General features: G+C 34.1%; 1 protein-coding gene across 4 annotated transcripts in view; it reads left to right on the top strand.

Annotated features, from left to right (window-relative positions):
- CFAP47 (cilia and flagella associated protein 47) overlaps window positions 1-27,264 on the top strand; it is a 287,854-nt gene that overhangs the window by 135,197 nt on the left and 125,393 nt on the right. For all 4 annotated transcript variants that reach the window (XR_007908382.1, XM_051811713.1, XM_051811714.1 and 1 more), the window contains exons 49-50: window positions 7,794-7,905; window positions 16,614-16,751. Coding sequence is in view for 3 of the 4 variants with exons in the window: in XM_051811713.1 (XP_051667673.1) it covers window positions 7,794-7,905; window positions 16,614-16,751 (250 nt within the window). In the remaining variant the exon portion in view is untranslated. The remainder of the gene's footprint in view (window positions 1-7,793; window positions 7,906-16,613; window positions 16,752-27,264) is intronic.

The raw sequence follows: 27,264 nt of genomic DNA, 5'->3' as shown, positions 1-27,264 counted from the left end.
TAATGGCCCAGTGGCCTGGCCAGTAAGTGCTTGCATTTCGTGGAAGAAATTATGACAGTTACTGTCTATTACCCAGCTGTTATTCCAGCAACGTTGGAGGAATTTGGGAATACTTTGTGTTTTTGCTGATGGGCAAGAACATTCAGAGGCAATAACTGTGGTTATTGAATAGCAATGGGTCACTGGGGAGTTTCACACAAATTCTTAGAAATACAGTTTTGTTAATTTCCCTGCTCAAGAAGATGTTTTTACTGTTAAATGTAGTCCTGATTATTTTTCATATTTTCAATTAAATATATTTTATAACTCTATTTACACAAACACATTTTGCTATTTAAAAACAGTTTTGTAGTACTGTAACTCCATGATTTTCCTACTATCTATCTTGTCTGCATGTTTAATTTGAGAGTGATAAAAGTATTTCAGTAGTATTCCTTCCTTTCTTATCTATGTGTTGGATCTCATGTCATATACCAGCAGAGGCATAATATACATTAGGGCAAAGAAGATGACTTCTGCTTTTCTTCTCAGCTGCAGAGAAGGTTCTTGAGCAGGAACATCTTGGACCTTGCTCAAGAAAATCCGTATTTGTGACTCTGTCACAATATTTAAATCTAGAGTAGATGGCATCTAGATATTATTGCTGTGCACTGCTTGCCAGAAGGGCTCAATATATTAAAACAATGCAGGGAGTGTGCTAAATGTTGCCAACTTATGTAAATATAAAACCTGACTAGTTAACTGGTGTGGAGTTGCAAACTGAGTGATCTTTTGTTCTCTGCCTTAGTACCAGTAGCACCAAATGCTGTTTTACTTAAAATGAAAGGTAATGGTAAAGAGTGGCCCCACCTTATTTTATAAAGGGAGGTAATTTATATACCAGCAGCAGTTTTCTACTGGCTAATGGTAATTCATGGCAATGTGAAAATCCTTCCTTAAACTCTTACTAGTCTCCAGTTTTCCAGGTTTTCACTGGTGAATCTATGTTTAATAACCTTTGTACCTCATAGAAAGGTTCAACTTCAGATTCCTATTTTTTTACTCATTATTATCCCCCAAAACAAAGAGGGAAATGTATTTTTTGGGTATCACCAGCTTTGACATTTTTCTTTTCAACAATCTTAGTTTTTTGGATGTGAATGCATTTACATTTCTAATACATTTGTACTTTTATCTCTGAAAGAAGTGAATGTTTTTGAAAGTTGGCAACAGAACTATTTTTTCTGCTTTCCCATTTTGTGTGAACTCAATATTTTTTGTGCCAATGAAAGTGAAAGGCACAGAAATAAGAAACTTCAAAATGAATACATAAAATTCATTCCTTGTATGTGTTTCCAGAAACATTGCATTAAATGAATTTATGACAGCTGTAGTTAAGCCAGAGTGAGCTGGGTCTGATTGAACTTTGACCTCCTTGAGGGTGTTGTCTGGATCCTGAAATCTGGTTTTGGTTGGTTTTGTGGTGGTAGGGTTTTTTGGGGTTTATTTGTGTTTTTTTTCCCTCTATGAAATACCACTTGGCAGTCCAACTATGTGTGCTCTTTTTGCTCTGGGACTTTTGGGAGACAAGTAGTAAGGTCAGCTATTTCATGCTTGTATGAATGTACTAAATTAATCAGTGTGAATAATGTATTTTCTCTATGGTAGGTTTTTACCCAGAAGCAGTTACAGAACAGTTGAAGTAAGGTAGGCTGGAATTACTGGAAAGGGCATGACTGCAAAACCTACTGGTGTCTGGAAACTGTCCCCTCAACAAAGTAAACAATATTAATCACTTCCAGCACTCTCCAGCAGATGTCATGTAGTGTCTTGTGCTATTGTAGTGAGCAAAGTTCATTTGCTTGCTTTTATTTCCAGAGGGGTTTGCCTATGAATTGGGATTTAATCACTAAATCTAGAACGTGGTCACCGGTATCGATATTTATTAGGAGAATGCAGAAAAACCTCCTCTAAGGGGGAACTGTGACCAAAAACCTTGTTGGAAATGCAAAATAAACTTTATTTTCTCAGATGTGTATAGCACAAAGGGCAACAGGATAAAGAAGTGATAGTTATTTTGTCGGCAGTGTTCATTCCATGCTGCCTGATTACTGTACTGTCTGGGTAGTCTGTCGTGAAGCAGAACGCAACAGACTGGTTTTGTCTTTGTCAGTGTTTCCCTTGAGGGCAGTTGCTGACAGCCCAGTAGTAACTCCTCCTCCTGTTTAATCCAGCATTTTTGAATTTTTCCTCTATTGTCCTTGAGCTAAATTGGTGATTAGGTAGAGGAAATCTTGTCAGTCTTGGCAGAGATAGAGCAAAATTAATCCAAAAAGTAATAGTTTTGGAAATGTTTTTGATGGGATCTTTTGTAATTTTGTTGGCTAGCGAACATCATTATTAAATTGGTTGATTTGCCCTCTATACCTGCACTGATGGAGTATATCCACTGTGCAAGGTAATTTCTCATAGATAAACTGGGACATACACGATATTAAAAAAAGTCATAAGAATTTCATTTAATGAAGTAATAAAGCTCAGCTTATATCAAGAATAGTATGAGATGTTCCAGTAGATGACAAACATAATAATTTATGGGCATGTCCATAAACAACTTACTGCACGATGAATCCCTAGCAATAAGTAATTTAGCTGAATTAATACTTGGGTAATTTTGCCTTTGAGGTATAAATTTAACTTCACTATTCCATTTTAATAACTGCATATATTAAACTATAAACTTAACAAAAACCTCATGTCATTAAAAAATAAATTACATTGTATGTATGCTACTCTGTTTCTCAGTATATGCTGTATTTATCTAATAGACTAAACCAAAATGAGGGTACTACTGCAAAAGTGACTATTTAAAGTGAAAGTAAGTCTGAGAAGAGGAAAAGGGAAATAAGTCTTTACTGCATAAGGAAATCTCTCTTCCCTCTGAATAATGCTTTTTCCTTTTCAATCATATTTAGAGGGTTTATGTCTGAGGCTGCAATAATTTTTGTATGTGTGGTTTGATTGTCTGTGCAACCATTAGTGAGTATCTAGAGTTGGGGAGGGAAGACCTGCCATTGGAATTCAGTGGAGGTCTATGCATGACTCCATCACTGTACCTTAAAAAATTCTAAGCAGAACACTTTCAGTACCAGTGCCCACAAAGCTTTCCATGATTAAAAAGACAATTTCTATAAATTCCCTTGAAAAATGTGAATGTTTTTATGATCTCTTTTAAACTGATTGATGTGTTAAACCTTAGGGAACTACTGCAACTGTGTTCTTTGTGGCTGGTTCCAGGAGATCTTACAACAAATAGACTTTCTCATGATTAACTTACTCCTGGAAATGAAAAAAAAAACATCACAACAGAATTCATAAAGAATTTGTGACATATAACATCAACCAGAAAGCCTATCCTTCTCTGGTGCTGAATTAATGTAAGGTTAGTGACTGCAACTTAAATGGAGTTAGTGTCTGTAAAATTAGATTCAAATCATCCTACAAGGGGACGCAGTGTAAAACATTTCTATGAAAATTCAATCTGTCAGTCTCATGACAAAATTTTTTATGCATTTTTTTTTATTTTTTTTTATATAAGACTGCTGGATATAAATAAATAATTGTCTAATGTGTTGATGGTTCCTTCTAATTACACCTTGGGTAGTAAATTCAGCTGTAAAGGTGCCTAATTCCTTCAAGGCTTGGGTTTGCAACAAAAATATAAAACTGTGCAACTGCTTTTCTCAATGCTGTTCAAAATAGATACCATTAAAGTAAGCCCTCCAGAGGAATCTCAAGGCACAGTTAAATTACCTATCAGGTATTAGGTTATACAAACTTAGTAATACATAATGAAAAAATATGAAATACATTTATCTCTCTTTTGTCTATATATCTATTTTGGATCTTTATGGTATCAGTGAAAGAATGACATGAAAGTTGGGTATTTGTAACAAATGCCTCAAAATAATAAAATTATGTATCATAAAACCTTAATGAGGGTCTTCCCTGTTCAGGCTAAGTCTTGTTTGGTAATGTATCTGATTTTTTCTGAGAACAAATTCTTTGCAGCTCCAGAAACCTGATTGCTGAAGGTCGCCAAGTTTATATTCTTTAACCACAAGTAAATCTGTTTATTCCATAATCCTTCTTTTTTTGTTTGTCCTTCCAATTTCAATCCTTTTGGCTTCCACATTATCTACCAGAACTTCTGTAATAGGTTTCATTAAAGAAAAAGCATTTTTAATAGCAATAATGGATGGTACAAAGGCCTACAGAATTTAAGAGTAACTGTAGTTGTTGGCGGGTGTTTTTTGTGATGGCTAGTTATGAAATTGTTTGATCAATTAAGGGTATTGTAAGGTCTTAGGTCAGATTTTTTTCTTGAAATAGGTTACTGGTCTTGACAAGTAGCCTTGCACATTAGGACAAGGGCTAATAGACTGCCTGTGCCACTGACTGGTAGAAGTAATTCCATATCTTGACTCATTCTGGATAGCTTGTAAATCTGAATGTTATTTTTGTGGTTGTTGATAACAGCACCCCAATTTATGCCCTATTTTCTTACTTCAGAATGTATTTACCTAACGATAATGACCTGTTGAAGGTTTTGTTAGGCACATTAAGATACCTTTGAGAACATGGTAGATTATTATAGGATATACAATTATATAATGCTACATCTGACACTAAAATTGTGTCTTTTTTTTACATACAGTCCTCATAAAAAGGCATTCTAATAAGCAATACCTATCAACAGAAAGTTGACTTAAAGCTCAGTGTATATAAATGTTTTCATTGTTTCACTCCAAGCTTTCCTCTACATTTATAAAATCTTTGCAATACGTTATTGTTACAAAAATCCGCCTGGACTTTTTCCTATGTATACTTTTTAAATTCTCCAACTTTTTCACTTTCGGAGTGTTCTTGGATGTATTGTTTTTGTATAAATACATGTGTAATATATCTACTGTTAAGCAGGCAGACGTCACACAACATTCCGTCATATTGGAATCTCAAATGTCTGTGAACACTTCTCTTTCAATAGGATTCTTGATATGAATTGTGGTATTAGTATAAATTGCCTTGTGTGCATGTGCAAGTGTGGGCATGCACTTTTAGTATCCATTTGTCATCTGAGGTTGATCATTTAATTAGTCCCAGTAACAGAGCTGATAAATCACATGGCCATTAGAGCAAGACAAAGTTCAAATTAGGGAACACATGAAAGGTAACTAGTTACAACCATAGACCTTGCCAAGACGTTGGAGGTAGGCAGTAATATTGTTGTGACCACTGTTTGGAGGTTGGCTAAGGTGTGAGTAACTTCAATAGTAGAGACAAATAGGGTTGCAAAATGAATGGGAGTGATTCATTAATGATAAGAAGGCGAGTGTTTGTGTCGGCAGGAACAGTGAGCAGCGTAAGAAATGCGAGTGAGTTTAATGACTGCAGTGGGAGAGGTGACAGCAGACTGCAGTCAGCATCAGTGATGTACAAGATTTAGTGAACCCAAAAGGTTCAATCTGATGCAGGGGAGGGAAGTGAGAATCTCTTCATGTCTCGGTATCGGCATCTGGATCAAACACTGAAACAGTGGCTGTGTGTGTACTAAAATTGCTTCATTGCTTTCATTCAACCTTTTCCTATTTGGGTATACAGTCACTTCCTTAAGATTAACAACTTTATTTTAAAATAGATGAGCTTCTGTTACTTCAGTTCTCAGAAAAGGTTTCCAAAACTTCTCTTCAATGACTGAAAATCATCAGACTTCCAGTCCATATTTACTCGTTGGCAATACATAGGTGTTTAATGTTTACAGTCAACTATGCCAGCACTGTTCCTTTTACTTTGACATCTTTTGGTAGAAACTAGTCAGGTGTGACCAGTCTTTGATGGAAAGTGTATTACCCCACTCTTGTGTTTTTGAGCCAATTTAAATTAATCACATTTATCCTACTTTTGGCTCCGTCTCCATGTTACTTTTTCCTTAAATAAAAATCTCATTTTAACTAATCTTATTTCTATCCTTAATAAATTGCTGTCATTTCTGTTATCCTATCTGTATTTTTAGGTACTTAGCCTTTACTTTTGTATACATTCTTTGTAAACTGAAATGGAATAGTCCACAAATGTAGAATCATGAATTACTTATTGTTTATCTTTTATTAAATTAAATTTCCCCATCTTCAGTGTGTAACAGCCCCTCCTTTCTTACACTTTCTCTATGTTAACAATAGTTAAAGATTTTTTTTTTAAATTTTTTTTTCCAATTTGCCAATTCAACAAGACTTTTCATTGGTCTCTTTTTTAGCCTTTTTATTTTTCTTCTTTTTCTTTTTTCTTTTCCCACCCCCCCCCTTTTTTTTTCTCTTAACAAGCATTCTCATTTCCTGTGCTTTCTGGTTATTGGACTTTGAATATGCAGTTTGAAATGCAGATTTGTTGGGGAAGAGGAAGATTTTTGCCTTACAGTTTTTTTCCCTGTTACTTGGAATAGAAGTTCCAGATTGCACCAGCACCTGAACAAGGGATTATATTAACGTAAATGCCACAGAGAGGGAATGTGTTATAGGCAATTATTGTCTGTATCAGAAGACAAGATGCTTAAAGAATTGGGTTTTTTCTACAGAAAATATTAAGAAAACATATTTACTTTAAAAAAAGTTACTTTTGGTAGGATGACTAGGATCTTTGCATCTAATGCTGGTTTTGTTGCAAGAGAAATCTTTGTAGAATGCAGGTCTCCAGTTGGATGCTTGACAGGCTAGCTGTTGTCATTAATAAAATGACTAAATGAACTGGAAAAAAAAAATTCAAGCTTTTATGATTTAACTTGTAATTCTGCTCAAAATTTGCCTAAACAACACAGAGACCATTTTTTAATGTAATAAGAAGTTGCAGCATGCTATAGTACTACATGATATCCTGAAGATATTTTTTTAAAAGGCCTCCATGCTTCAGTGGAAAATTGTCACCTGTAGCAGAGTGCAGAAATTGCAATGTCAATTTAAAATGCTGTCCCTCAGCAGGAGTTTGCTTCACCCAGGGGCAGAGGTAACAGAAGAGAGGGTATGAGCAGAACCATTCACTCAGTTCACCTGCTGCTGTTTGTACCACTAGTGACTCCAGCAGGGAATCACCAGCTGTGTTTGGTGATGCCTCAGACTTCAATGCCTCTTCCATGAGCAGCTGATCACAGAGTCTCTCTGTAAAAGGGGAGAAAGAAATGAGAGACGATTAAAAATACTCTCAGCATATATTATTGCAGTGAGCTTTATAGTTTACAAAATCTAAAATTCAGCAGATGAAAATTGTATTGGTCTTTTTATTGTTCACAGTTACTACGTATGTCACATATGCTTGTTGCTTAGGAAATGTGATATATCAAAAAACACAGTTTAATATCCCTTGAGGTCTAGCAAATGATGTTAAAATGGCACTTCAGATTTTGCTTTGCTCTCTCTGGTTAGATGGATCACTATTGCTGAATATCTTTGTCATACTTCTAAAAAACAGTATGTAAAATATTAAGGCCCTGACTGTGCAGATCTATGTATATGTAAGTAGTTCCATGGTCTGAGCAATATACTTTTAATTGCATTGAGCAATGACTTCAAAATTTGTGCTTGATATCATCTGTATATGCCAGCATTTCTCTTACATTATGTGTTCTTTCATGTCCATAAAGGCCAGGGTTTACTGATAGAATACTTACTTTTCAAAGCAAGTAGAATGGATATTGTGTCTATAGTGTTCTTGCAACAATAACTTGCTTTTGATGACTTTTCCTCTTTGTGAATTCTCTTCACCAGGTATATTCAGATCTTTCAATGGTGAGTGGTGCACCTGTTCTTACTTGCAACGCAGATGACACAGTTTCTTATACTTTGGGTGTGTCTCCGTGGAGACGAGGAACCTTTCAAGGTAAAATTTAGAACTCAAATATATAAAATATCTCTATAAGTTAGCAGATTAAATCTGTTTACATCTGATGCTTACATTTGTTCTGTGTAACCTTTCTTCTGGAAGGAAGGCTATAATTACTGGTGATACTGGTTTTTAAGCTGGCTCATATTTTTATTTTAAAAGGTATCTTACTGCTAAATATGTGGTCGGGTTCTTCAAAATTACCGGCATATGTACAGTCTTATGCATTTAATTGTTCTCATGAAAATTGGCTCAATAGAAAGTAATGATTTTGAATTATCACCAAGTTCTTGAGTCTACATTTAATTTTCCAAAACCTGATGAATACCTGTAGTTATTTTAGCACAATAGAACCAAAAATTTAAAGGCAGAGACCAGAATTTGATTTTTTCCCTAATTAATGTTCACTCGATCACAAGGCAAGAGTACATAAACAAAATGTAGTGAACTCAGTTCCTTCTTTAAGGTGTGTGGAGGCTTGGGAGAGCTAAAATTAATTGTACATAATTTGCATCTGTCCATGTTTATGATGGTATTCTTCTGATACAGCAGCAAAACTCTTCCTTGGTTTATTTACTTATGTTAGGATATCATAGTTAATGTTTTGTCCTGAAAATAATTCTTTTAACAATTCAGATTTCAAAAATTTTTAAATGCTTAGTAATAGTTCTGCAATTCCATGGTGCTCATCCTTTACCTCCTAATATGAAAAGCACAATCTTGAGAATGAGGCTGTACAATCAGTCTTTCTCTTCCTCGTGGGTTAACTCTTGTAGTAACTCTCAGCAGAGCACAGTACAAGAGTGTTTGGGAAGGAATTATGGAAACAGAAGAGATCATCCTAAAGGAGATGAATAGCACTTGGGAAAGCTAGATTTGAGCAACTTCTTAAACAAAAGGTTTTCTCACTGCATAAATCTCTTACTATATATGGTTTTGATTTTGTGAGTTCCTAACTCCAAGCACTTGGTTCTTCTACCTTCTTAGACAATTGAGATTAATGACAGCTGTTTTCTCAGCATTAAAAAGCTATTAAATCTTGTCCCTCAGGATGCCAAACTACTTTGCTCTTTTAGCCATTTTGGTTTTAGTATCTGATGTGTAAAATGTAAGTAATAATGCCATTTCAAGTCACAGGTGATTTGTGCAAAGAAGTTAATACTCATAGCAAAGCTTGGCCTAGTGCCATAGGAAGACTTCAGTGCCCTGATTTGTAGCCCTGAGAAAAAATTCACTTTATATGAATGGGAGTCAGCTTTCAATGAAATTGTGATCATCAAAAATGTGCAGCAGGAAATATTGAGGATATACTTAATTTTAACTTATGCCTTTTTTTTAAAGCATTAAAGATTTAGGAATAGTCTCTCCTTCTGCCTTAGAAAATCCCCAGTTCTTTTATGTATACTGAAAGTTTTAGTAGAAGAGGCTCCAAGGGATCTATCATACAGTAAATTAATACCAGGTGATAAAAGCCATGTCTTCAAAGGGACATTGATGGCGTGTTCAGATCTACATCTCCTATGTTCCATCATTCCCCTGACTTCTGTTACAATGGTTTCCATTACGTTTTAAAGTATTATATGTTCACTGAGTGAAAAAAGAGAGAACAGTCAGTCTCTCTAACCCAACAAAAAGTTACTGGTTCAAATGCTGGGAACATACTCTTTTTCTCAGAAAAGTTCATTTATTTTTACACTTGAAAATAACTTCATAGAAGGCTAAAGTTAGGCTTTGAAAAGGACAGGGCCTGGCTATCTACAATCCACTCCCTGGCTCAGTGCTTGCTTTAATCACTACCTCAGGAAGTCATGTTCATTCTTCCTCTGGAGCAGAGACAGTTTTGGTTCTGTCACAGAAATTTGGGCACATTCTCTAATCATTCAGCTGCTGTAGAGGGAAGAGGGGTGGAGGCAAGAGAGAGGCCACTGTCACAGCTTTGAAAGGCAGCAGCTGATTTTGCTGTCTGATGTAAGGTTTGAAATAAACCTAACTACCAGTTGTCCTATCTAAGGTAACATGTTAGGAAGTGCTTACTTTGTGACTTGAAGGAGAATGGAAGTCTGTCTGCTTTACACTGTGCAAGTCAGGGTAGTCATGTTTGTTCTCCAAAGCAGAATTTTCAGATCCCGTGAAACTTTAGTGTCAAAGCTGATTGAAAAAATATATATATATATGTATATATGCATTTTTGGCACTTTCAGGACTTTTCAACAGCCAACCTGAAGCTTGAGGAACCCAGATTAGATGTAAGTGATCCAAGTGGGAATTAGTTAGGACTCAGCAATCTTAGTCCTTTGTAGGTTCAAAATGCTACAGGCAAAGTATAACTGCTTTTTTCTACCCCCAAGAAAGGTATTCTTTATTCAGTTTGGTGAATTTGTTTAGAAGGAAGTAAATAATCCATGGGGCCAACATTCTGAATGATTAAAAATAAGAAGCAATTCTCGAAAGCTATCCACAGAGTGAGTAGACTTTATCCTGCAAGAAAAAAAGAACAACTATTTAGATGTCTAGTTGAAGACTCTGTCATAGTGCCAATGGATAATTTCAAGTTTAGAACTTCCTAACTTATAAGTATAAAACTTTGTAGACTTGGTGTTCTAGTACTATTTTTGTCATATTAAAATCAATTCTAATAAAAGAACTTTTTCTGTGTAAGTTGTTGTATTGAGCAAATGGTCTGCATTTTTCAAAGTCCTTTTAGCTGTAAAATTATATAGCTGCAAAATTATGCTTCTTTTGCTCTCTGTCTTGCTGTTTTATGGTTGCTAAGCTAAAAGTGGGCCCAGTTCTTTTCAAAAATCCATTTGGAAGAATTCCAATAAATGGCTAATATTATATGCTTCAGCTGGTTTGTAGCTGCATGACAGCTTTAACACAGAAATTGTAGCTAATAAACACCTCACACAAGATTCTGTCATTAGGTAAAATTCTTTAGCAATCTCTTTTCTAAGTAATAGAACAATTTCCTTTAGGCTTGATAAAGCATCTTCTACAGGTTGCTTTATCTTTTATCAAATTTTTGTTTCTGCTTTCCACAGAATAGATCAGAATTTTTCCAGAATAGCTCATGATGCTTGAGTATGTCTTATGCAGAAAAACTACACACTTGTTATAGTCAGCGCTCTTTTATCCATAAAAAAAATCTAGCTTTTGGAAAGGCTATTTTTAATTTTATGTATCACCTTTCATTAGTTTTTTAACTATACCTATATTTAGTAGGCAATGATTTTCCATGCTAGTTGGAGCTTTTGAAGCTTAGATTGAGGAAAAAGGGCAGAATGTTCCAGGCCATGGCCTGTGAGATGCAGCTGTAGGACAATTTCAGTGAGATGGTGAAGAGCATGCCAATACAGTCTGACCTGTAAATGAGTGAATTGAACTTGTTTGTTTAACAGTATTTTCTTTTAAACACCAGTGTTAAAAAAGAATAAAATATTGTCCATTTCTTTGTTTGCTGGAATTCTGCAAATTGATCTACTGATCCCTCTAATTTCAATGGAATCATAAAAAACACATGAGGGAGGAAGAGCATCTCTCTAGTTTCTTGTAGCTTTTGCTGTATTTCCAGCACCTGCCTGGACCTTTGCTTTGAGCACTTCCTCTTCACCTGTGACACCCTGACAAATTGAGTCTAAATTGAGGTAATAATGACAAAGTCAGAAGGCTCTTCTGGTTGCTTGATTACCCTGAATGGTTCTGCTGAGTCACTGGATTTCACTGAGGGAGAGCCTCTCTGTTTATATATGCCAGCACCTGGCAGGATGATTCCTGGCATACATTTTCCACCTATCCTAGTGCAGTTGGAGCTACATGCTCCTGAGCCCTTTCATATTGTAGTTTCTTTGGCATATTAAGAAGAGACAGTGAGAATTGTAAATAAAACAATTCACCTCTTTATTAAATGCTAAAAAAACAGTTCGTGAATCATAGTTGACAGTGGGATTTGCCACTTACTCTTTTCTCCTAGATGTGAGTCTTAGAGCTGATTCTGAATTTTTTTTCATTGATGCAGGGAACAATTCATTATTCCCAGTATACCAACAAGTAGTAAGTAGGATTCACAGAAAGTCTTTAGAATTTATTTGTCTCATTGTAGAGGTTTTCCTATGCAAAATAGAGATTATAAAGTTTGTTCTAACCCACAGTAAATATCATTTTTTGTCAGTAGAAAACTGCAAAAAGAAAAATTGGCCAAAGCTATAGCATACATAGATTACACTCCTCTTTTTAGTTTATCTTATATCTTCTGTGAAACTTTTTTATGGCAGCAACTATGGCTAGAAAAAAAACCCACCAAAACCAACAAAACAGGAAAAGATAAAATACCTCGTCCTACTCCGAAGACTTTATTAAATTCATGTTGGTATATTTAAACCACAAGCCCAAACATTTCTATATCTTTTCTGATTTGTATGATGATATAGCCTTCTGTTCTTGTTTCCAGTTAAAATATTGGGATATTTGAACCTTTATCATCTCTCTGCAGCAGAAAATAATCATGTACAACACATATATTTCAAATACTCCATTTAAATTATACAGAAAGAAAACATTGAATATTTCTTGCTTTCTTAATTGTATGCATGGATGGAGTATTGTAGTATATAGCCAACGAGTCAGTCTAACATGTTGTGTTGCAATTACAATTTTATTGGGAAATAAATCAGCCTGCCTCCTTTTAAAGGGATACATCTTATCTCAAGCAATATAAAACAAAGCTTTGATATTAATACACGGACTGTAGTTATATGAAATGTTTAAACACTGGATAGTAAAGCTAGGAAATTTGCAATGATGTTTTGACCAAGAAAGCTTTTAATGGAATGATGTATCAGCAAAAAGAAAAACTTGATCTATGTAAATTTTAATTATTCATTTTCAGTATAATTCTGGGAATACTTGTATTATTGCTTCGGCAAAATTAGTATCCTATATGTGCAAGTTTAGTGTCTTATATATATGCTAAAGGAGAGCTGAGAAATGTTTTCTAAAATAGTTGATGATGGCATAATTCTGTGGCCACTTGAATCAGTGGGAATTGTATCTCTGGGATGGACAAGAAGTTTTGTTTGACTTTGAGTGTACCCTTCGAAAATTGTCAGCCATGACATTTTGGTAAGTTACATTGTTGTGTAATGTGTGACATAAGGAGTCAGAACTGAGCAACTGGATACAAGAAGAAACCTCAAACATCTGAGGACAGCTGTGTGTGAACAAATGATTATTTATTGGCTGTTTTGTAGCGTCAATAAGGAAACATGAGATACCACTGCCTTTGATGAAGTCAGTGTAAGCGACGGTGGTTCTGTAGGATGACAGGGGGGGATTCACAGTGGAAAGACCAGAACTTCCTGTGTCAAAACCCTTTCATAACACAGAAGCCAAGCTCAGCAGAACCTTATGAAAAAAATGTAAATTTGCTTTTTTTATTTATTTTAAATCTTTCATTTTTGATGCATTTCCTACACATTTTCAGTGTATTATTTATTACTTTTTAGAGCACTAAGTACTTTTTATTCTTCTTCATTGTATAAAACTCTTTTATCCCATCCTGCAAGACATCTTTTGACAGGAATATTTTTGTAGCCTATAATTTGAATAAATTAATATATTTATGTATCGTCTGCTATCTTGATCTCCACTAGTGCTCACTGGGTTGCACTATTAACTCTCAAACCAGTAGAGTATTCTGTTTAGAAATACTTCCTAGGAAAATATTCTGCATTAATTTATAGACTCAAGCAATACTATATACTGTCCTCACTGATAAGGATTCTGCATTTTGTATTTGACTGGAAATTAATACACTCTTTTCTTTTGTTATTTGCCGTTCTTGCCAACAATGATTTTTTTTTTCCCTAATAAAAAATTCAAATAACTTTGAGCCAGTGGTAGATACTTTGGTACCCATGAAAAATTATGAAAGATGATTTATGAATATTTTAAGATTAAGCAGATAAACTGAGTTATAAACTGTATACCATCTGTAGTAAAACTCATTATTCTTTATTGAAATACTTTGACAGATTTAACTGAGAGCCTTGCAGAGATCTGAATTCACTACATCGAGTCAGTCACCTTTATCGATCAAGAATATAACCTCATTGCTATTAATTCTGTTTGTTTGAGATCTGTTTTCCATAAAGAGGGAAAATTGAGTGTCAGTGATTATACTTCAATTCTTCACTGATTTTTTGATCATGCCACTGCTGGATTATCAGGACAGCAGTTTAGCAGTTCAAGTAGTTTTTAGTTACCATAGTTCTTCTACGCACTCTTGGAATATTCTTGAGCGTTAGCGATTTATGCTTTTGGAACTTTTCAAGCATTCCAATATTTGCTGCAAATAAAAAGTAATTATTCAGAGTGGCTCAGCCCATTACTTTGATGCTTTTGAGAGCAGGGCAGGGGAAAAAAAAAGCACTGTTTCCTTACTTAAAACTCTCATTTTCTGCCCCTCTTTCTCCCACACACACATATGCACAGTACATGATTCTGAAATACAGACAATTGGTAAAGAAAATCCCCCATTCTCACAACAAGGAAGAACTATAAGGAAAAATTTCAAAAATTTTAAAATGAACTCTAACAAAGTATTATTTACTGTAAGAAGTCTTTATGAATGTATTGATTTTCAGCATTTAGTCAAGTCTTTTTTATCAACTTTAAAGCTATAATTTTGCATTTTTTTAACTCAGCTTCTTATAATTGTTCATATCTTTCAAACATATTGATAGTAAGGATGATATTTAAAATTAATGAATTCTCTCTTGCACTTTACTTCTCTCTTCTAATATTGTGCTTCAATCGACCACAATAATACTAGGATTATATATTGAGACATAAAGTCAGATTAACTAGTCAGTATTTATCCTAAGATCCATTAGCTATTAGTGCCATTAAATATGTCCTCTTACATCAATATTTATATATCTTATTTTCTTCAGATATCATTCCCCTGAGCTTTCCATATTTTTTTTTTAATTCTTCTTACACATCTACCTTATCTTTCAAGATTAAAAAAAAAAAAATGTAATAGTTTCCTGAAATTGCAATCATTCTTCTACCTATTTGGACCCAATTTCTGGCTTATAAACTAGGAGTAATTTTACCAATTTGTGTAACTTTTTCATTTAAAATGCTTTGTTTTGGTTTTAATTATTTTTTTATTTTATTCTTAGTTTCATTTATTTGTATTTTTATAGAATTTTCTTAACAGAAGAAAATTTGGAATTCTAATGTTTTTAAATTTAAACTTGTATAGTTCCTCTGGATTTAAATACAAACCTATTTCCATTTTTTTGGTTTTGTTCTCAACTTTGGTGTATATATCTGTGCTACCCAGTTGCTGTATCTCAAAGTAAAAGAGATTCTCCCCTGTAATTATGTAATTCAATCCTTCTTAGCAGAAATAATTTGTCAGTGTCTGTCTTTTTGAAATTGCCACCTGAGGTAGCTACCAGTGAGAGTATCATGAACAAATTTTGTGTTTTTCAAGCCTTCCTGGTAACATTTGACTTCAGTTATGTTCTATTTGCCTTTTTTTTCTAAGAGCAACATCGTTCTGGCACAGTGTTACTATTGAAAGTAATCATGAGGCCATTTGATTAAGGTTGAACCCTCCTAAAAAGAAAAGAGTCATGGAATGGTTTGGATTAGAAGGGACCTTAAAGATCATCTAGTTCCATGCAGCTTTTTTTCGGAAGTCTGGGGAGAAAAAAGTTGATCCTCAAGAACTGTAAATGAGACTGGTGTGTACAGGTGTATGTTCAGAAGGCTTGATCAGGTCCTGGCTGCCAAAGTCACAGCAGCTTCCTGAGCCAAGTGTGACCTGTGTGGTGCCATGTCTACCCTCACTGCTGCTCCCTTTCCCAGGTCCCACCTGAGCCTTACTGTTCAGCTTCAGCTCTCCCATTAGCTAAAAAGGTGCTAAATTCAGCTTCTCAGGGAGCACAGCACATCCTCTCTGCCATGTGATCTGCTGGCACACATCCATCCCACTCAAAGCTGGAGAAACAAAAACCACCATGAGATGTAGGTGTTTTCAAATCCAGTTGTTCTGTGACTCTCATATTAATTCTCCATTTCAAATTTTAAAAGTTCCATTCCCAAGCCCTTAATAAGACACTTTTATCAAGTGGCAACTTGAAAATCCTGGTTTTACAGTCTCTCTGTATTTTGTCTTCCTGAAATACTTGATTACAACTTAACATACAATACAAAACTAGATCCACAGGAATATTCTAGCTATTCCATTCATTCTTATAGCATTAGAATGAGACACTCTGATTAAAAAAAAACAAAACAAAAGAAACAAAAAAAAAAACCAGAAAGAATCAAGACTATGCATAGAAAATTGAGCTGGAAAAAAAGTAATGTTATTGACCACTATATTTTATAATATTTATGAAGTGGGTGTGCTTGTATTTCTTATTACTGATTTTTTCCATGTACTCATTACGGATCTGTTCAGGTAAGTAGAAAAGCACTTTTGGGAGAAAAAATGATGAATTTCCTTGTACTCACTCAAGATGTATTTTTAAATGCCATAAATTATAATTGGATGGCTGACACCTGGAGTAGAAGTTTTACTTCATTTTTTTATTAGTTCTGAACTGAGGAGATGCTCGTACATGTCTGGCAGTCTCTTTTTTTAAAGCTAATGCCTGGATAATATAACACCTGGTATCTATTTGTTTTAGGAGTAATTTCATTTGTTGCTCAAGATGAAGACCAAGAGCAGTCTCAATACAACAGCTCACCAGAGAAGACAGATGGTAAACAGACACTTCAGAAGTTGCCAACAGAGACACCAGAAATTCTTGATGCAGCAAACATTGGTATGTTTATTATTATGGATAAATTCATTGTCAATTTTTATAAAATTTTATCATAATATGTTTTAAATTAAAATTTAATTTAGTATGCCAGACCACATGCCTACAAACAGTGTTAAGTCAAATATTTATTCCAGAAATATATGAAATTCTTCTCTTATGTTTTTTGGAGCATTTTTATGAAATGTTAAGCTAAGCTTGGTTTTTCTTCTCCTCTTTTTATTTTTTTTTGACAATGTCACTGACTGTTGCTTGTTGTTGGAGAGGAGAAGAATTTTTTTAATGCTTTCTTTATAACTATCCAATAATATAAATAGTGCTGATGTCAAAGCAGAGGATTTCTGAAATTCGTATTGCTCCTCTTTATTCCACTGTGGAAAAAATTTCCTTTTAACTGTCAGTCATAGATGATCCTTTGGCCAGTTCCAGTAAAATCAAGAAGAGAAAATATACCTGGTTGGTTTCATATTGTCACCAACTAGTTTATTCTAAACAGTTTCTGCATTACTTCTGAGATTTTAAATGTTCCAGAGAAATACTTTTGTGATTGCAAGTGTGCACACCAAGTTGACAAAGGTAGGTTTTTTGTTTGCTTTCTTATTTTCTTTCTACTTTCTTACTTATATTTGCAAGTAAGACTTTGCCTATAGAACTATGCTTTTTGTGCTTCTAATATCTAATTTGGTATGTATTTAAATTATCACATATTGTGTTAAATGACTAAAGCATATTTCTTGCAAGCAAAGCTATCAAGGAAAGTTTTAAACTGAAAAAGGAGTTGTTTTCGCCAATATTTAGATTTGAGGAAATGGATAAAAGCTTGTAATTGGAGATCTCTTTGTCTTCTTTATAACTGTATTTTCTAGGTAGATTAAAACTAGAATTCATCTAGCTCTAAAAGGAATTAGAAGCTAATTTTATCAATAAATAAATAATTTGAGCTAAGTCAGTGTGAATATCAGAAAATCTGTTCTTTTGTAGTCTATTAACATCTGTAAATAATAATATCTAGATACTCAGAGATTTTTATCCCATCTCTGATATGAAGCCATGCCAAGAATTTACAATCTGTATAGACAGGGCAAAGGCAGGAAGAAGACAGAAGCCCAGGGGAGTGAAGTGACTCTCCCTGACCATACCAGTAGCTTAATGTTGGGGAGTATTAAAAAAACACACCCTTTTCTTCCTCACAAGCCAGAGCCCTATGAATGAATACACATTGTCTCTCTGATCTACCAGATTTGTTACCACATTCCTCTTTGCTAAATATTTCATGTGAATTTTGAAACATTCCTTTTTTATACAGTTCCAAGTACGGGTGTAGTTTCTTTGTGGTCTGCAGTTCGCTTCTTTTTAACATCTGTAGTTAAAACTAACAAAAGATAATAAAGTTACTTCTGTGATTATGTAGCTCTTGTATAAAACCAGATCTTTCAAAATGTTATTTTTGTGCAAATAGTTGATAATACAATGTCAGTTTAGAATAGAAATAAAAGAGAGTAATGTAGCAGCACATGGCTAAATGTTGTTTTAATAAGATGAGAGAAAATAAAAAAGAAAATAAGATGACCAAAGGCCTAAGGTTTTCCCTTAGAGTTTATGATACAGATAAGACTGTTGCAGCAGATAATTATAAATTATAATTAAAAAAGCAAAAGGCAAGTCAATGCTTGACAAATAAAGGAACAGGGATTGAGAAGAAGTCTAGAAATATTAAATAGAGGATTCTGAAAGCCAAAGGAAAGAAAAAGTAAACTGTATTTAAAAAGAAAGAGTTTTGTGAGGACAGTACAGATTCAGTTCTTCGGTTTAGTATATTTAATGGGAATATTAGAAGTGTTGAACAGTACTGCTTTTTAAAATTCTGATGTAAGAAGAGCTAGAAATAGGAAGAAGTCCATAAGAAGTCAGTTAGAAAGAAATGAAATAATCAGTATTTAGCATTCACAGTTTTCAAGGTCCAAGAATATTTTCCTGCATTAGCCTCCTACAATGAATTTTCATATACAGCAACATGGAAATTGGTTGGCATTAGAACTCATACAGCACATCATTGTAAGTTTACAGAAGAAGGATTTTAACAGATATTGAATTAGGTGGTATATAAAGACAATGCAGTAGAGATGAGACTTATAGATTTCAATGTATTAAGAGAAATTAATCATAAAACAAATATAAGGAGTGATGCCAAGTACATGGAAATACTGGAGATAATCTTTGAATCTCTACTGAAAGCTTGAATTAAGTTATCCTTCTGTTGTCTAAATTAAATATTTTTTCTTACGAGGTTTTTGCAAATTTTAGAATCGTCAGTTCAAAACTGGAGAAGGCTGAAAATAGAAGGTTAAGTAAGAAAATTGCTTAAGTGAGTGAATGTCTCAGTACTGTCACTGTCACCAGTATGAATTGAGGGCATTGTTCCTAGGTAGAAAATGCAATGTGAATTCCACTTTTACTGTTACTGATAAGCCTTTTGCTCAGTTTGGCTCCCCAATAACAACGTGAGACTGACTGGTCTATTTATACATTCAAAATGTTTTTTGAACATGTTCAATACATTAAAATACAATAAATTTATGTAATGAAACATTAGTTTATGTAATGAAACTTGTTGAGAGGGGCCAGGTCATCAGCTCCAAATCAGTTCCTTTTTTGCTGTGCACTAATTTACATGGATATAATCACTCCTGCACAGAGAATTTCACTGGTAACTGGAGCAATCTGCACAGCTTATTCATATATGGTTGGGTCAAGTTACTGCATCTTATCTTTCAGTTGCCATCTTTTGGTATTTTGTGCTACTGTGGAGTTATATCTTTACCTTATTGTAACCTGTAACATGTTTCTAGTATACTGTACTAACTCAAGTTACATGACTGCTAGCAATGTTTAGGATTGCTTTCCTAAGTGGACTTAAATGTGAAATGACTCTTCCCTAATACAGTGTCATGTAATAATAGAATTACTTCTTCGGTACAGAAAATATACCCTTTCACATCCTAGGAAGAGCAAGCTTTGATCTCACCTTTAAATCAACCAAGTGCTTCTAGTCATTGTAAAAAACATTATCTGTCATGACAACGATTCATTTGTACTAGAAATCTATAATGTCTGCAAGTGGGAGAGGTACCTGTTGAAAATAGCTAAATAGAGATGGAATATCATCATCATCATCATCATGGCTATAACAAGATCTGATCTAACATACGTGATAGTCTTCTTCTGAACTTACTTCAAAGAAGAACTAACAGAGTCTTTATCCTACACAGTTTTTTCTTTACACCTCTATTTTTCACAGTACTTTTACATAAAAATCATTATATGACTTTTCATAGTAGAATGATTGATGGATATATCCAAGATTTAGGAATTATTAATTGCAAGGTGCACACCACTAGTAGAATGCAAACCCTTTGCTTTTGACCAGAGGCATCACACACTGAAGAAGTGCATCCCAGGGCTGAGAATCCCAAGGGCTACTGTGACTGTAGCAGAAAATAGTGGACTTGGGATGTACAAAAAATGAATATGCAAACTTGAATCATCATAGGCCAAAACAAGTATGAGGTTGTCCATAACTGAATAAGGTTAGGAAAAAGTCTCTAGTGATTAACACAAGTACACCAAATGTTTTTGTCCTGCTGTCAGTCAATGGAAATAATTCCTTTTAAACATACTAGAAATTACTACCTTGCTATACACACCTCAACATTCAATATAATCTTTAGGTACACATACTTATGCATTATGTAGTTATATATGTGTTTATTTACCTTTTTACCTTTTTTTTCTGCTTCAAATTGTAGGTATGACTGTAGCAGAATATAATGATTTCTAGAATAGCTTTCATATGTTCTTTTTATAATTTCTATCAAAGTTACTCATTATGATCTTCCAAAAACCTAATGATTCTGAAGTTTGTTCATGATTTTTTTTTCTCCTTCAGATGTATTTAAAGAAAATCACATTTAGTCCTTGCAGTGAAAATCACAGTGATTCCTCATGACAAATCCTTTTTATACTGCCTTGTACAAGAGGGGAAAAAAAGAAAACAAACCAAAACCCAAACAGAAAAATGTCTGCAGAGCAGATGTAGTGACAGGGGCTTTCCCCTTTCTAAACTGACATGGAGTTTTAGTTCTTTCCAAAAGGTATTTCTGTCTTTGAAGAGAAGAAGTCCTAGGTTTTTTTCCTCATGGGATCCAAAAGTAAAACAAGGCTGTTTGCTAAGACTGAAAGTAAGATGCAGCTTATTTTTCATGTAAGATTTTTCTTTAGATATTCCTATATAATAAAGTGCTAAAATCATAAATAAATATTAGCCATTAATAGGTGTTTTTTTCACAATCTCACTAAATACTGTGAAGCCTCCTACACTTGTTGAAATTTTCTCTCAGAGGAAATTTTTCTACTCTGCTACAGAGTTCATGATAACTTCTTGAAGTGAACTGTCCTTGGACAATTGTCCCTGTGTTGTGCCCTTTGCTGTGTAACCTGTGGGCAATAGGGAGGATGTTTGGCTCAGCTTCTGCTAGACCAGCCCAGGCATCCTCAGGAATCTGATCCCCTGTAAGGAAGAGTCGAGTTGGTGTGGTTGCTGCAATGGCTAAGGCTTGCACTGAGACTGAAAATCCCCCTCTCCCAGCATCCCTCACCCTCTCTGTCTTTCCAGCAGCAAGTCTCAGCACAGAGCTGGCATTTAAGCAACAGATTTTTAATGTTCCTGCCAGTGGTGATGTCTCACAGAGCACTACAGATGCAGGATGTTTGTTTGTACAGTGTGGGAATTTTGCATGTGCTGTTGTTTTATTGTGGTTGCCCTAGGCATTCCCTTTATCAAAAGATTATAGTTTCCATTGTGTTTGTCTTATGGAACGCATTTAGATTTTTATGCCATTGCCAAATTTTTCAATTGCTGTGTACTTGAAAGGCATAACATCAAAAAGATACATTACTTCTGAATAGGCCATGATGAAAATGTGCAGTCAAAGTGTTTAGGCCAGACATTCCTTTTGGAAAAGCCTATTTTAATTATCTTTTTAAAACTAATTTATCCTTCAACCAGGCCTTCAATGACAGGCGACATTTTCTAACCTAAGTTGTCATTGTAGTTCTTATGATACATCTCTGACAGTTTAGAGCCTTTCCCACTGTGTTTAAAATATGCTTTTGAGTGGGTTCTTTGAGGAACTGATGCCTTTGAAAGGTAATGATACTTGCCTGTGTCCTCCTGGACTTCCAGGCTTTAAATCAATCCCTGAGAGCTGAACATCTGTGGTAGCACACTGGGGTACTCACATAAGAAAGGTAATGATATAATGTCTTTGTTCTAGCAGCTGTTAAAGGTGATTAAGAGGAAAACAGTATTCAGCATACCCAAAATTTAAAATAAGGCTTTAAAATTATTATTCATTATAATATTTTTCAAAGATCACAAGAACTGAGTATACAATGGTAAATGATAGGATTTATTCAGTGTTAATGCAATATTATGATTCCTTTATGATACCTTTAATATAGTCAAGATATAACTGATATAAATTGCATGAATATTTACTTCTGGAATTACTATCTTTTTAGCAGGACTGTTCTTAAAAATAATTTTATCTACCCCATAAATGTTGATTGTGTAAAACTATTTTTCAGTCAAATCTGCACACTGTATATTCAAGCATGGTCTTCTCCACCTTCAGATTAGTTTGTTTTGAGTCTCCCTCTTCAGGGGAAAAATGAAGTTTCAGAACTACCCAAAGAAAATAATTCCCATGTAAACTGCATGCATATTTGCAAATTTAAAATACCAACCACGGCTTGCTTTTTTCTTTTCTTTTTTCTTTTTTTTTTTTAATGGCATTTTGGCATTCGCAGCTATACTTATGTTAGTGCATCCAAGCTTTTGGGGATGGTTTAGCATATGTAGAACATTAAGGATTAGACTGTTTTATGCTTTTTTCCTTTGTCAAAAAGATGGTTCAATTATTGCTGGCTTTCTCAGTAGGTGCCCTTCTGCAGTACTACAGTCTGCTAGATGTCATGCATTTTCCTTGTGCCCTTTTGAGATTCAGAACAGCTTGATTCCTCTAATAAACTAACATGTTGTTTTGAAACCATTCAGATGTAGCGATGCTTCAAGGACCTGTGGAATTTTGTGGAGCATGGTATGTGTGCAATTAAAAGTTTGTGCAAACAAAGTGTGGTAGCCCATTTAAAATTTACAACAAAAGCAATTTGTAACTGCTCACAGTGTAAGGCTTCTGGTGAACTTTAGGCTGCATCATCCTTCATGCAGCAGGTGTTTTAATATTGCTGTGCTGAGAAGGCAAGTAATGTTGCATCTGCACTAACCACAAATTAGTCACTCCTCCTGTAAACCTGTACATCTGTATATTTTTGGGTATCATGGCATGTAGGATTGCATTTGCGTATAAACAGATTAAATTTTACTACCTAATTAAGGTGTCTGTGATGTGCACTGTGCTTGTTCTGAAAGTCTGTATATGCTATAAACTACATTACTGAGAAACACATCATTCTGTCGTGTCTGGCAGACCTCAAATGTGTATGTATGGCATTTTGCCAATTAGTAGCCCATTTTTAACAAAAAAATATTCTGAAAAACAAAATCCCTAGCAGAAATAATGAGAGGGGCTCATTATAGGGTTCACATGACAGGTTCAGGTATAAACTCTTCCTAGTAGTGTGTGACAGAACACATTCAGAGACATATAAAAACATAACATTTTTGAAAGCAAATAGGAAATAAGCAACAGAGTAGTAGTTTCTTTACAGCCTGTGCCCTTGTTACTAGGTTTGAGTGTTTGACATGCCCTTTATCTAGGTCATCATTTTGCCTTTCCTACCTTATCATGCTTACAAACAATTATTCTTTTACCCTTTAGCAAGTAATGAATTATAAACACACAGAGAGCACATAATGGTAATGAAAAAGAGCACTAATATTTACTAGATCCTCACAGTTGTATAAGCATGTCTGGGGCTGAAGATAATGATGTGAGGAGAGGATGGAGGGAAGGTCTCTGTCAGTCTCCTTTGTCATGCTGCTTCAATTGCTGTGACCTCTGAAATTATTCCCTGAGCCAGAAAACAGGAAAAAGTCAAACTTTACAGCCTAATACATAGGACAGTTCAGAGGAAGTAGAGTTCAAATCAAATATATGATTTTTTTCTAAGAAGTCTTTTACAATATGGTGTGGGTTTTTCCTATCTGAATAATTACTTGAATCTATTACATGCATCCAAATATTATGACACATACCAATTACTGCAACATCTAAGGGTGAGAACAGTTTCCTTCAAGGTGTATGTTCAGTTGTTCAAGCAGAGAAAAGAACTGAATATACATTCTCAGAGCCTGGTAGGGCAATCCAACAGTTAAACTATTTTATAAATAGATTCACAAAATCCAAAGCAAAGTTTTTGTGCATTTATTTATTTACTGCAAGTTTCTGAAAAATACTCAATTCAGAAATATCAATTAAAATGTAAGGTTGAGTCCAAATGCTGTTTGTAGGATGACAGGGATCATAATTCCCAACGGGAGAAAATAAAGCATATTTCTCCTTCCAATCTAATTTACTTTTTTATTTTACCATTGGGCACCCTCTCCCCCACCCAAGTGGTGTTGTTATTAGTATTAGTATTATATTACAAGTATTGTTATACTGTCATAACTGGACAAGTTTGCATTGTGTGCTACTGTCATTGTCTGACTTTGAAGCTATAACTAGGTTGTTCCTGAAGACTGTGATTGTGTAAGCAATTTTTTTTGTTAGTAAAACTCTCAGTTTACCTCATTGTTCTTCATGGATAAAACTCTCACCTATCTCAGATCCTGTTGTCTACTTGGTAGCCTGCTGCTGGAATTTGCTAAGGACTTTTACTTCTATAGCAGCTGCAAAATAACTTGCCCATTCAGAATTCTGGCTTTTAATTTGTCCCAGACACTGAACACTCCTGCATTCCCATACATTCACTTATGAGGTAGATTTGTCAAACTAACAAAAGATTTTTACTGAGTAGAGGATAGATATTTCTGGTTCCTTGAAGTGCTTTATTTGTTGTGGTCTCTACTGTCTCTGTCAAAATATTTCCTTTTCTTTCTCTGTGGGTACTGTGGAGTCCTAATTGCTTTTGGCATTATTATGAAATTATAGGTATTGGGGAAGTACTGTTTCCCACTGTGGCAAAAGAGAGATGGTATTTTATATGTTGTCATCAGAGAGCAAAAGTATGTGTGCAAGAAGTTTTTTTAGGTTAGAATGAAGTATAAAAATATGATTAGCATTTCTGGTAAGATAGTGAACTTGTGCTATTTAGGAAGAAAGCTGCTTCTTTCATAGTATAAGTGATATATATACTAATTATTGTTGAATGTTATGAAGAATTAAATTTCATTAAATTCTCTGGATTTATTGGTTATCTACACCCTATTTACCCACCAATATATTGAAAAGTTAGTAAAAACAACCTGATTAAGTTCAGCATCTGTAAACATGGCAGACAATATCCATGAAATTAATGAAGGGTTGGTTTTATTTAGCATGGAATTACATGAACATAAAGCTCCTCTACTTGAAGATTAATGGAATTTTACTTCATAATTTCTTTTTTTATTGAAAACATAAATTGCTCACACAACTCTACAATAGGTTTTCTGAAACCTAATGAAAATCTGCTCACTTCATCATCATGCCCAGGATTCTATTTCATATAAGTCATTTTCTATTTTATGGATGTATAGAGAAATAAACATAGTTTTCCTAAAATGACCTGATTGTTCAGCAGAAATCCTTATTAATATCTTCTCCAGGGAAGACATATTTTTTATCCCAGAATAATGTTGCCTTTTCTGTGCATGTGGTGTTGCTTAGTGTTGCCATTTTGCCTTACCTGAGGAAAATAAGATGAAATGCCTACTCTATGGCAGAGCTTAGGATGGAAAGTTATCCAAATACCGATGAACTTGATTAAAAAGTTCCTTTTAAAGTAAAATGATTATTCGGGAAAAAAAAAAAAAGCACACTTGTCAGATTTAGTGCCTTTGCATTTGCCTAGCTGTGTTTCTGTGAAACACTGCAATAAGACTTTATTAGGGTTGATAAAAAGCTTTTGGTTAATTTTGTATTTTTAGAATACCAGCTGCATTTTTGAAAAAAATATTTTTGTTCAGTAAAAGCAGAATAATTTTTTTTCTAATGAATGGCAGTCAGGAATCACTCAGTATGGTGCATGAGTATGTTTTTTGTAATTCTGGTTTATCTTCACTTAGGAAATAGACATTCTTAGCCTTAGTTTTTAACATGTTTTTATATGGAAACTGCATATGCTGAGCCTGCCTGAGTATAGTAGAGAATTTAAGAGTCAACTCTATCTGGAAGTGAGCTGTCTTCTCACTGAAATCTCATGTAGGTTCACATAATAAAATGAAATTTATCTCAAATTTAAAAGTTCAGTTAGAAATTTATGTATATTCCAGGAAATGTTGTCAAATTAGTTTCCTGGTAGCTAAAAGTGGCAAATTATTTAAATATTAATTAAGTTCTATATTAAAAATGAAGATATGTTGCACTCACCTTTTTTTAGGTCTTTTTTGAAGCTACTGAATTCCAAACTGGCCAATATCAAACTTTTAGTGGAATAATGCAATTGATTTTACCATAGTTTCTAAATTCAAGGTAATTTCTACAATTCAATTGTTTTGATGGTATTTTCCTCTCAAAGGAAAGGCTTGTGCTCCTTGCATTTGCAGGAACTCATATTTGCTTTTGTGACACAACACTAGTGAAAACTGGGATACCTTTGTCTTCAGTAAGATTATTTTTAATATGTTATGTTGACAATAATAAAATATGAGTTGGAATTTCATAATAAAGAAAATGAAATATATTTCACCACAGCATATTACATCTAGAGAGCATAACACCTGGAGGACTGTTAAGTATCTTTAACAGGCCTTAGTTGCTAAGACTTAAAAATTAAAAGTTTACTAAGCCTTTGCAATAAATATTTGTCATAATAAATAAGTGGCATATTTGTGAACAGACTTCTGAGACTGAAGAATACATGCTTCTTTACTGCTGTCTTTTGGGTTTATTTGACTTCTAGCTTTTCACAGGGCATTATATTTAACTAATGTACTCTTATGTAATCTATGTTTTACTAATGTACATTTATATTTTATTCAATAATTTGTATTTGACTGAAACAAGAATTGAAAACAGGAATTAATTACACATTATGGTGTGCTTTTTCAATAAAAGTATTTTAACAATTCTAAAATCATACTAATTTCACATTTTAATTTTTCTGACTACAGTCCTTTGATGTTAAATGTTCTGTGTTAAAGAATTCTTAGTAGCCAAAAAGTTAAATTTATGAAGGTAAATTATGTAATATGACATCACCTATTAAAAAAAAGAAAAAAAACCCCACAAACTATTACCAATTAGGTTTTCTCTCCTTGGAGAAATATAACTATCAAATGTATAAATTTATA

The sequence above is a fragment of the Manacus candei genome, unplaced genomic scaffold, assembly GCF_025592945.1.
Source record: "Manacus candei isolate 608988 ecotype Guabito, Panama unplaced genomic scaffold, ASM2559294v1 h1tg000083l, whole genome shotgun sequence".
In the NCBI taxonomy this organism is placed as follows: Eukaryota; Metazoa; Chordata; class Aves; order Passeriformes; family Pipridae; genus Manacus; species Manacus candei.
This window is presented reverse-complemented; position numbering and strand designations above follow the sequence as displayed.